Source organism: Euprymna scolopes, chromosome 6 (assembly GCF_053919585.1).
Source record: "Euprymna scolopes isolate OS-2025 chromosome 6, ASM5391958v1, whole genome shotgun sequence".
NCBI classification, from domain to species: Eukaryota; Metazoa; Mollusca; class Cephalopoda; order Sepiida; family Sepiolidae; genus Euprymna; species Euprymna scolopes.
In genome coordinates, this window is record NC_136487.1 from 11,867,386 (window position 1) to 11,880,262 (window position 12,877).

Sequence of the window (12,877 nt, forward strand, 5' to 3'; positions counted from 1 at the left end):
AACCAATTGCACATATTAAAGTTCAATCTACAAATATATAATCAATATTTGTAAAATCGAGTCTACAAGAGTTACTTCCCTTGTACTGTTAACCAAAATCAATCGTAGAACTGTTACCTATTTTGACCATTTTAAACCCCTGGACAGATGCAAAACATTGGGCTAAAATAGCCAAATGACACTTTTTCATGACAAATGATGCCTTAATTTTTTTTTATTTCGGTACCATTTAAATCACCTATTTAGGCACAAGTATGAATTTTAAGAGAAAATTAAAAATTAGTCCCAAAAGGTGTGTTTTTCACCTCTAAAAACACCCTAGGGCTCAAGCCCCAGAATTTTCTCACGGTCAAATATTACGTTTCTAGATGTATATCCATGTGATCTTGCTTTTGGGTTATTTTCAGCAAAATCTAATGGTCAAAAAAGATTCTATGTCCTGAAAAGTACTATTTTTGGCCCTTTTGACCCCCTGAGGATGTAAGCAGAATCTTTATCAAAAATCCGAGAATGTTACATTTTCTCCCTTGGGTAGTTGTAACTTCATGCAAAATTTCAGAAAAATGTAATGAGTAGTTATTGAGAATTTTAAGAACAAACAGAGGAACGGACGAGGGTGAATTCTAAGATCTAAATCCGACTAAGTTGGTGGACCAATAAACTCCCATCATGAGTCATCCATCGTCCTTAGGATGATCACATAGTCTTCATCATTTCGATGAATAAACTGTTTTCTTTTAAATACCAAAGCCAATTTTCAACTGTCTCAAGCCAAAATCCAAGGTTTTCTCTCAGACATTAAACCAATTCAAATGTGTAATTACTGAAATGTATCTTCACATTGTAAAAACATATGCCAATCCACATCAAACATTACTTGTAATTGCAATTATTGTTACTTTCTTCTTCATGAACATACAAAAAGAATGAGAAGAACAGTTTCAACTGTAGCTTATAAATGATATAAGTTCTTTATAGAAATACAAAAGAAAGCTGACACATCCAGTGTGAACAGAGAGGAAGAGAAACAGAGTTACACAAGCAACAGAGAGAGAGAGAGACAGAGAGAGAGAGAGAGAGAGAGAGAGAGAGAATTGGGAGTGTTATAGAGAAAGTTTAGGTTATGGCTATATAATATTAATTAATATATTATTAATATAAAGTTATTAACTTGTGTTGTTTATTATAATGTGTAAAAAGATATAGTACTTAACAAAGTAAATACAATATCTAATTTCATTGTTTTATTTTCATGCATATAAGTAAAAGATTTGTGTATATATTTTATGATTAAACCATTAAAAAGAGAGATTCTTTTTTATATGCATTCACAAAATGTTAGATGCTTGCATCTGAAGGGCGCATATGTTAGCTAGTCAAATATATATTTTTTTCTTTTCAGTGCCCTGTATATGATATGGATCGTAACATTCGTTTCCATGGTCTCTACCAAACAATGAGCAAAGAAGCAGCCATTGTCGTCCAAGTAAATAACATTTCATTTATTTTACTAATGAGTCATACCTGATGAAGACTTATATCATTAAAATTTGATTTGTGTATGTAAAAAAAACTGTATTGCCTTCTTCACTTACAAATTCTTATTCAAATTTATATAACACTTATATCGAGGACAAAAAAATCTCTAATTTTTATTTATGCTTTATGTTTTATTAAATATTATTTTCTGAATTTCATTATTGTTTTTCATTTTTTTAAAATTAATTTCTTACTAATATTGAAATGTTAAATATCTACATAACAATTTTGCTTGACCATACCGCAGTTTGTTAGCATGCTGGTAATGCTGCCAATATGCAAGTGCTAAATCAAAGGCCAATAATTTATCCAAACTCTAAACAATAGTAGTCTCAATAATACAGCTTTCTTTGTATATGAAAACAAGAAGCAAACGACAACTGATTTTTTTTTTATCAAGTTCATTTAATTAGAAAAGTTTTAGCTCTAAAAATAATCAAATAAACTTTCTAAAAGAAAAATGTGTAAAGAATAACAATAGGCTATAAAAATAGATTGACTATCAATTTGTAGATAGGTTTGCATAGTTTATATGGGTCTGACTTTTTGGCAAAATTTTATAACTGGATACTCTTCCTAACATAACCTTTCCAAAGGGATTAGTATTTCATCTAGACATCATCTCGCCATAGTTCTCCGTTTGCTGGATCATTGTGCTTGTCTTTTGTCAAGAATATAATGTTCTCTGACCCGGTACCACACTTTTGTTAGATGCCACAAGAACTATTGCTACCTGTGGGAATAACAGAATTTTACTCTTCCACATTCACCATGTTCTATACCTATGCATACTACGAGGGGCATTCTAAAAGTAATGCCTCCTATTTTTTATTTCACTCAAATAGATCATGAAGGGATTGCAAATTGCATTATGATGACCTGAAAATTTCATCTCTCTGTTGCAGATATTGACCGTGTTGGACTCTAAGAAAGCAATCTCTGTCATGGGCATGCGTTAAAAGCAGAGCTATGTCACTGAAAGAATGGTGGTGACTATATAGAAAAAGTAAATTCTTGAGCACAAAAGATTACTTATTTTAATGGTACCACTGCCGTCTTTGTAGCTCTTCAACTTTTAGAGTTTAAAAAAAAATAGTAGGCTTTATTTTTGGAACGATCCTCATAATAGGGGTAACTCTTGAATAGTGTGCCATTCATTATGGAGAGGCTGTTGCAAAATGGGTTTTCCCCACTCCTTATCTGTGCCAAAATCAAAACGTAGATTCCATGAACAAAGCTTCTTTCTTATAAGTACACGCCTGTGGAACTCTGTTCCAGTTACCTGTTTCCCACCTGACTACAACCTGGATGTCTTCAAGACCAATGTGAACAAATTTCTGATAAACCGCCTCCTTAAGTAAAACACTTTATCAGATCTCCAAAACTAACGTACTGTACACACAATAACCCTTATCCCCGAGTGGCTTCTGGGCCTTGATAAGTGGTGACTACCTTGTAAAAAAAAAAAAAAAAATCACATAGTGCTGGGTGCATGGAGAGCAATCATGGACGCCATAGAAGACCATCTTGGAAAGGTAGAACTCTTTTGCATGAATCTCTGAAGCCTGAGCAAAGTGAATATATTCATTTATGCATTACAAGCCAAAATGGCCAATACAAGTAGTACAGATGGCCAATACACAGTAGATACAAGGTGTATTAAGTTTTCAAACTTTTTTGTAAGACATGCATTTAAAATTGTCGTAGACTCTTGAGAATTCAGTATGTTATTGCTATACATCTTATGAGATGACTTACTAATTTTTATTATTTCAGGTTCAAATGAACACACCCTACTAAAGCCTGATTTTCACAGCTAGTGAATTTCAAAAATGCAATCTGGACGTGAGGACACTTTAGAAGAACGATATGCAATAAAATTGTTTTAAACTTGAAAAAAATGCCACAGAAATGTATGGAATGCTTCAATCTGTTTTTGGACCATCTAACATGAATTGAACATTAGTTTTTGAGTGGCATAAGAGATTTAAGGAAGGGTGTCTGTGAAGGATGATGAGAAGTGTGGGAGGAGTAAGGAAGTTAGAACACCAGAGTTGATTAGTTAAATAAAAAATTTCATGGATAAGGACCGTTGTGTATCTATAGAGACAATAAGTGCTCAGTTTGATGCCAGGGTGGGAACTGTACACACAATTATTCGTGAGGAACTGAAGATGCAGAAGATTTGCACGAATGTACCAATCCACAACTCCATCCTTGTCACAGAATATTTAATCAAGATGGGCATCAAGACAGTTCCTGATCTTCCCTATAGTCCACTTTTGGTTATTCCCTAAGCTTAAGGAAAACCTTAGAGACTGTCGTTATGAGACAGTTGAAGAAATGAAAGAGGCTGTGACGAGGGTCATTGACATGCTTACACAAGAGGACTTCCATGGAGCCTTCCAGAAGTTGTTGGAATGGTACAACAAGTGTCTTGCATCTGGATGATATTACTTCAAAGTGAACTAGAGTTTTATGCGTGTACTATCAATAAAAGTGCCAATACAAAAAAGGTCTTCTTTTTCTTTTCTTTTTTTTTTTACATGGTAGTCACCACTTATCAAGGCCCAGAAGCTACTCGGGGATAAGGGTTATTGCATGTACAGTAATCAATGGGATAATATCGTAGTAATCGTTAGTAATGGAGATTTGATAAAGTGGATTACTTAAGGGGGCGGTTTATCAGGAATTTGTTTATGGTGGACTTGAAGACATCCAAGTTGTAGTCAGGTGGGAAACAGGCAAACAGAAGAGTGTTCTGGAAACTTATTGAAACATTTATATTATTTGAATTATTTAAACGACTCTTCTCATCTTGAGTGTTATTTTCATAATGTTTCGGCCAGTGTCACCACCGCCTTTTTTAAAGTGTATCTTGTCAAACTCAGGGAATCTGCACAGAATTTTGACCAGAATCCTTTATTTAATCGACGGAAGGAACATGCTCTCATTACATCAGCCGTAACTGCTTAGAAGTCCAAGTTTAACGGAAAGATTCCAGAATTTGACCAGATAAATCTGAAGAAGGCTGATAGTTACATCAGCCGAAACGTGGAAATAACACCTAAGATGAGAACAATAGTCTGAATAATCTAAATAATTCAAATATTCCTCATCTAAAAAATTTCCGAAACATATTAGAGATATTTCTATATCATGCATGTTAAATACTTGCAGATCAAATAGATATAGAATATCTACCTCTGTAATAATTCTTTAAAACTCTTAGAAATATAAAATAACAATTATGCTTGACCATAGTTAGGTTACTCATAATGCTGCTAATAGGTGTACAGTAAATTAAAGGAACCTTCTTTACGTGTCTTTAAGCATGTGGTCATACGTGGTTACAATTATTAAAGTGAATAGTTGCATTGAAAAAGTAATACAATCAAATCCACAACAAATTATTTAGAAAATTGAATAATGTGAAACATAGATTAAGTATTCATATTATTTGCATTGTTTTGCTCTTGTGCGTTATTTTTATAACGTTTAAGTCAATATTAACTTTGACCATTCTTTAAGTATACGTTGTCAAACTCAGAAGTCTTTCTGTCAAACTTGGGAATCTGCATAGAATTTTGAACAGAACCCTTTATTTAATCCATGGGAGGTATCTTGCTCTTGTTCTGTCAGCCATGACTGGGTAGAAGTCCAAATAATTCACAATTGTATTTTGAGTATTGCCCACATACTATAGCCATGGATTAAATAAAAAGTTCTGTTCAAAATTCCATGTAGATTCCTGTGTTTGACAGAAAGATTTCCGAGTCCGACAAGCTATACCTGAAAAAGGTTGGAGATTACATTGACCGAAACGTAAAAATGACACTCAAATCAATCCTCATCTCAAAAATTCAGAAACGGGATAAGTTTAAGTTTTTCTTATAAACTGAAAATATTTTATTTTTTATTTTTTTATTTGCATCTTCCTTTTTTTTGTTTCACCCTAAACATGATACGTTGCCACTAAGATGTAAGGGGCTACAGTGAATTAGGAGTCATGCCTACAAAAGCATCTTAAGTAAGGAGTTGGGCAGCAAGGTGTTTTTTAATATTACATTTTAGTTTCTGCATGTTAATATAATATGGGAAACGGTGAGCAGAGAGGGAATTTCAAAGGTGAACAGTGTAAGAAAGAAAACTATTAGAGTAGAAAACCTTTCAGCATCTAGGGACCTCTGGAATGAAGGAGTGAGATTTTGCTGATTGTTGAGTCGGTTGGGGTATTTATATTGAGTAGGCATTAGTGCAGCAAGACTGTAGTAGCACATAATATGAAAATACTTGTAAAACAATCACAAGGATGCAACATTGTGGCGATGGGAAAGAGGCTGGAGCTTGGTAGATAGTGTGAAACAGATTAGAGGTTCTTTTTAGAACCTTGTAGTTGGTGCACTTGGCAAAATGTGACAACAATATCCCATGCATGGGGAGATGGTGACTTTGAAGAGATATGTGATGCTGGCAGGTGTGAGAAGTTTTTTTTTAACACAATAGAGAGAATGCACCTTTCTTTGCAGCAGCCTTAGCAGTGTCTTCCATGTATTTGTTCCAGTTCATGTTACCTGTAATTATTTCAATGAAGTGAGCAACCATGGAATTTCCATGCTGTCTGGCTAGTTCTATAATTTCTAGTTTTATCCACTACCATCGTCGCCCCTACCACCACCACCACCACCACCACCACAGTAGTAGTAGTAGTAGTAGTAGTAGTAGTAGTAACTTAATATCTGTTTTGCATGCTGACATGTATGAAATTGCTTTTTAGAAATCGACTTCCAAATTAATCTATCTCTGCCTAGGTTTTCATTTATCCTTCTAACTCACAAATCCAACTAAGAAATGAAAATATAATAGCAAGAAGTGAAATTCAATCTTTGTTTTTAATTTTTATTGTTTTTATTTTTTTAATTTATGTTTTATCATTTAATATTCTTTTTCTTTTGATTTGGATTCAATTTTAATTATTTTTTTTAATTCTGTGACCTGCTTTCAGAATTCTAGCAAGCTTCTCACAGAAAATGCATTCTATGTCGTTTTGGTGTTGATGCCAAATAACATGGAATGTTCTAGCATTGAAGAGGTTATGCCAGGTGGAAAAATTCGATCTAAGAACCTGACAATTCTCATCACTAAAGAAGGTAAGAATTTATATTCAATCACATTAAGTGAAAGATGAGAGAGAAGAGGTATTTATTCACCTCCAAACACATTTGGCATAATTTGGTTTTAGCAAAAAAATCTTTTTGCTGTCACATACACCCGGGTCTTTTTTAAATTTACTTCAAACTTGGTAGTATCACAAAAGGTTTTTGATTTTTAAAAATAATTTTCAAGTAAATCATTATGATCAAAGACAAAAATCTTTTAGGAATTAAAATTTGCTTCTGGTTTCTCCACTGTAACAGAAAACTGGTATGGGTGGAGACATTTTCTCTGACTGTAAAGATTACAGGGAAATTATTGTGTGCAATTATACTGAGTTCTCTCACTTTATTTCTTAAAAATAATTATATATATTAACTAAATTATGTGATTTCAAGCCTGCCTGTCTGTCTATCTGCCTGTATGTTTGTATTTATATATGTATGTGTTTATTTGTGTTTCTTTCGTCCACATTGATTACACATTATTATTTGTTCTTTACTATTAAACAATATAACTTCCTGCATAAATTGTAGAAAAAGTTTAAAGACAAAAATATTAAGGGAATCAACATTTGCAACCTCTTATAATTTATCTATTACTTTGTCCATTCCTTTCAGATGTTAATTTTGTTAACTAAGGTGACAAAAATCTATTATGAAATAACCAAAAAGGATTTAGTTTCTTTGAAAAATCATAACTGTTGAAATAATTAAAGTAGTAATTTCTCTTTGGAGTTATCTCCTCTTGAGTTAGGAACTCTTTTTCGTAAGACTTGTGGTTGTGACATACAGTAAAAGTTTCAGACATAAATATGGATATTGAACAGGAAGTTGTGGACAGACGATTTTGGTCTAGCAAGTGCTGCATTAAACTCTGGTGATTATATCCTTTTCCGATGATAAGTAGTTTATATAAGAAAAAAGGTGTTTTTATTTAAAGGCAACGAGTTGAAATTGACAACTCTATGTTCTTTAATTGCAGATTTGGCCACTATCGTTTATTTTGAGTTCAGCTTGGTTTGGCAAGTCATCACGAAGAGACTTGACACCCAAGTAGTGTTTTGCAAATTATGCAAATTTATTATTTTTTTTTAGTTGGAGAAACATTTGATGAATGAATAGTTTCACAAAATAGAACTATCAACTGGCCACCTTGTTTGTTCAATTTAACACTATTAAATTTTCTTTGAGAATATGTAAAATCTCATGTCTACGTTGATAAACCAGATACAATAGGCCACTTGGAAGACAACATTCAATGTGTTATTGCCAAAATACAGCCTAATTTAATGCATAGAGTTTGTGAAGATTGGACCTCTAGATTATGCCTTATACATATGAGTTATAGAAGGAAAAAAGTTTTCATATTGTTATAAGCTGAGTTGTTTGTATTAATAAACAGTAATTCACACATTACTTACATTATATATTGATGGTTAAATGATAAAAAGAAAAATCATTTATTTAAATCGTTTGTTTAAATTGTTTTATATTTTTAATTTTACATAATAATAAACATTCGTAAGTGTTGTTACCATTCATCTCGTTTACAATATTGATCTTTTTGTAGGTATTTCTTATCTGATATTTAGATGTTCTAAATTAAGGTTTTAATTGGGGAAATAAAAAAACATGGTTGAATATGATGAAAATTCACTTTGATTTATGTTTTTATTCACATTTAGATTCAATTCGTATTTAATTATAAACAAGTTCCTAAAAAGAAAAGGTGATGATGACAACTATAATTTTATAACATCATTTAGAAAAAAGCAAAAGTTCACCTGTTGTATAGTGATGATTACTTGTAATTATTCGTTCATCAAATGTTTCTCTCAGTAAATCGATCTTATCATTTGCAATTTGAAAACGCTGTTCACATGTCAGTCTCTTTATGCTGAATTGTCAAACCAAGCAGAACTTAAAATAACCAATTGTCAAATCTGCAAATAAAGAATTTCAAGTTCGCCGCCTCTAAAACAAACACTCTGCATAAGAAGATTATTCTTCCTTTTCTTTTTTTTACACAATGGTAACAGATTAAAAATTGTTAGTACTATCTTGTCATAGAAAAAAAGTTCTGTTTTGGCCAATAGTAAATAAATTACAAAAATATTGTGATCTAATAATAATGATCATGGAGTTGATTAATACCTAGCACATTTAGCTAGACATTATGCATAAATGAGTTGAAGTTATTCGTTTATCGAGTGAATCTGATGGATATTTGATTTTTTTTTCCCAACATGACTAGCATTTTATTGGGTTCACATAATCCAGCATTTGGACATCCTTTGGTTTGGTTTGTTACATTTTACTGCATATCAACTACTTTTGGATTATCTAATGCCAAAGTGTAGTATCTATTGTATACGATTCATTGAACGCACATTGTTATTTTATTTATAGTTGAGTAGAAATTGCAGATTCATACCTTTCCCAACAGTATTATTAGTGTTTAAATAACCACAATAGATCCGACTGGATTTTAACTTTACATAACTGATTCCATAGTCCATGATGTATCCATTAGACTATTTGCACAGTTTAGTGTACAATGTTCTGGTGAGATCTGATTATGAAAGCATTTTATTTTCAAAATTTTGAAACAGAATTTTGGTTTGTCTGATTTACTATTTAACTCTTGGATATTATTCTCACAACTGATCTGACCATTGACCTCCTCCATGTGTATCTTGTTAAACTCAGGAATCTTTATGCACTTGAAGAAGGTCAGAAATTATGCCACCCGAAATTTTGTGAGAATTACAACCAAGATGATAATTTTAATTCTTCGGACTATTGTTTTCACCTTGAATGTTATTCTCACAATGTTTTGGCCAATATAACCTCTGACCTTCTTCAGGTATATCTTGCCAAACTCTAAAATATTTCTGTCGAATTCTGGAATCTTCATGGAACCCATTATTTAATCCATGGAGGTCGCATGCTCTCATTCCATCAACCATCTTACACATCTTGCAATTATATTCTTAGTATTACCTTCACTAAGGATTAAACTTTCGACTGAAACATTGTGAGAATAGTAGTCCAAATCATTCAAATAATCCAAATTTATAATCATATAATGAAAAATTTTATACATGGAAAAAAAAAACATTTTTTACTCAAAAAACTTTTTCACAGATTGAAATTTTCTAACTCTAATCATTTTCTAGCAACAAAATATTTTGATCTGATTTGATTCTGTTTCTCTTCTGTGATGCTACTCTTGTAATCATTTCTTCAAACTACTAGTGTTCCTTCAAAAAATGTTGGAAAAAAATTATGCTTCGCCAGTGTCTGCACAAGTATTCATATAAACTCATAAAATTATGTCAGTAATTTTAGTTTTCATATATAAATTTTTAGCCATTACTGATGATCTAAAGAAAAAACACTCACCGTTGACTTTTTATTTAGAATGGTGGATTCCTTTCATAATTTATTTCTGATGACAGAAATTGTCATGAAAATCATTCCAGACAAAGCATGAAGCCACGTGATGTTAGAAGCTAAAAAAATACTACTTCAAAGCAAAAAAAAAAATAGACTAGCGAAAGATAAATGTTGAATACTTTACTTTTTGTCAGAAACATTGATCATGGAATATGAGAGTTACACTAATTTGTATTTTGTGTGCTATTTGCTTTCTCCCTTACCCTTACCACGGTTTTGTCCAGATGCCAGAAAAAGACACAATTTTTACTCGCTGACTTTTATGAGATGGTATCAATATATTATATTAAATTATATAAAAATACACAAGGGTTTTTATTATAGAATTGAGGATGTTTTTCTGCCATCAAATATGTCCAGTTGTTTTCTTATTGCTCAACTAGTTACAGCCACTCTTTGAGTTGATTGTCACAATACCTACCTGCCAATTTCCGTCTTTACTTAGATTCTAATGCATTATGGCTGATACAAAGAAAAAATATTTGTGAAATTTTGTAGAAAAAAATGTTATTTAATATTTGCATAAAAAATAAATAATTTCAATGAATTTATTTTTATGTTGTTTTAATTGTTTGTTTTTTTTAACATTAGAAATAATGTATTTTTCTTTTTTGACAAAATAATTCACTTTGAACTAATGTCGAATATGTCTAGTTTTTGGGGAATTATCAAAAAAAAGATAAATTAGTTTAAAAAAATATTAATGTAACTGAAATTTTATGGAATGAGAAATATATTGAATCAATAAATATATTTTGATAAAGCTGATATTTTTTTGGATAGCACAAAAAATTAGTTTTTTGGATAGGAAATCAAATGACACCTGGAAAATATGAGTTTATTAATATTTCTTTGAAAATAATGCATATTACATTTCAAATATAGAACTGACCCAAATTTTATAAATTAATAATTACTAAGAAATACTAAGAAAGTACTATTGTGTTACTTAGTTCAATACAAATAATAAAATCATATTGTAAAAGACATTTTTTAAATTACTCCTTCAGTCAGCGCTTCTTGGCAGACACTGTTCTTTTTTTTTTTAACAAATCACGTTTCTATTTTTATAGCATATTTTATAGATGATTATTTAATTCTATTTTTTTCTTTTCAGCTAACAATTACTCTTATGCAATCATTGCATCTGTCGGCCTTTTTTTTAGTGTGTATGTTATTGCTGGTGTAATTATCCTTATTTTTTACTTATGGTAAGAATATAATCCTCATTTTTTATGATACAAACGCATTAAAATAGGTTTATCTTAACACTTTACTGCAGTTTCACAGTAGACCCGAATTTCAGAAGCGCATTCTTATTCCAAAATCTGCATATTTGAATACTAGTCCAAATTCTTGCATTCAAATATAAAAGATAACAATACACTTTTGGTGATCGGTTCTACTGTGAAATTGCAATAAAATACAGGGTGGAGCAATAAAATTGTCACCTTAGAAAAGATGACATGATTCCATTTCCATTTGATGAAAACCGTTTTTCTTTTTTTTGTTGCAGATTGTTGGCCAGTTGTGTACAAATCCCAAGAGCGATAGAAGCCTTCTATCATGTCTGAAAGTGACACAATGTTCAACGAGTGAGATCGGAGATGCACCGGAATTCATGCTCTCTACCGATCCAAGTTATGACAACAGGACTATTGCCAGCAGCCTCAAAATGTATCGCTGGATTGTCTCAAATAACAGGAACATGGCCAGGGTGATTAAAACAAAGTTTCCGGCCACGGTTATGGTCTTTGGTTTTGTTTCAAGTGAAGGCTACATCATGCCACCTCACATCTTCGAAGTGTGGTGATCTCCTGGTGCAAACAGGTGGCTGCTGGCAGGATTCAGCGCCGGCCCACAGGTTCAAAGAAACCGAGGCTTGGCTTCAGAAGGAGTGCTACAACTTTATAGCCTTTTCTCACTGGCCTCTCTTCTTTGCCCAACCTGAACCTGCTGGACTACTTTGTTTGGTCATATGTTGAGAACATCATCAACATGATTGCTGCCATTTGCTGAGTAATCGCCAAGCTCCCACCAGTGCTAGTGGAAAAGGTATACTCTCTGTTCTGGACTCGTATCAAGGCGGTGATTGATGCTGAAGACAGCTACATTGAATAGATGTCAGCTCTACTACATAATCAAGTTACCTGAATTGATTTTTTCAATAAAAGTTTTAAAATAAAACTGTAGTGCTGTTTCCTTTAGGGCAACAACTTTATCGTTCCACCCTGTATTGAGATGAGCCTATTGTAATCATTTCTTATTGTTGTAAAGCGATATCTGATAAATACTGAATTCTTTGTGCATGCAACATCTGATGTGTTAATTTGACTTTATTCCAATTGCGAGAAGTTCTTCTATGAGAGTATGTTCTGGAACTTTTCTGTCTTCGGCACTTCTAAAAACTGATAAAGAAAGCAAATATACAATCTTTTTAAACAAGAAATTTATTTAAGCTAATTTTTAAATGGCATGAAAATCAAAAATATGACCAAATTGATATAAAAAATTCAGATCAAATGGATTTGAAACCCGTTAGAATAGTCAGTGTTTAGCATCAATTTTAAGTCTTTGGTATGAGCGTAGGATGAATTTCGGTCTTCCAGCTTATTAGTGAACACTCTTACCATTATGCCAAGATATAACAGGCGAGGATCAAGGGCAAGTGTGTTGGATAATAAAGGTTGAACGTACCCAAAACAAACAATGATAATAAATCG

At 32.1% G+C, this 12,877-nt stretch overlaps 1 protein-coding gene across 2 annotated transcripts in view; it reads left to right on the forward strand.

Moving 5' to 3' along the window:
- LOC145277511 (SID1 transmembrane family member 1-like) overlaps positions 1 to 12,877 on the forward strand; it is a 171,813-nt gene that overhangs the window by 70,701 nt on the left and 88,235 nt on the right. For both annotated transcript variants that reach the window (XM_080128936.1, XM_080128935.1), the window contains exons 5-7: positions 1,403 to 1,486; positions 6,545 to 6,689; positions 11,272 to 11,365. In XM_080128936.1, the coding sequence (XP_079985062.1) occupies positions 1,403 to 1,486; positions 6,545 to 6,689; positions 11,272 to 11,365 (323 nt within the window). The remainder of the gene's footprint in view (positions 1 to 1,402; positions 1,487 to 6,544; positions 6,690 to 11,271; positions 11,366 to 12,877) is intronic.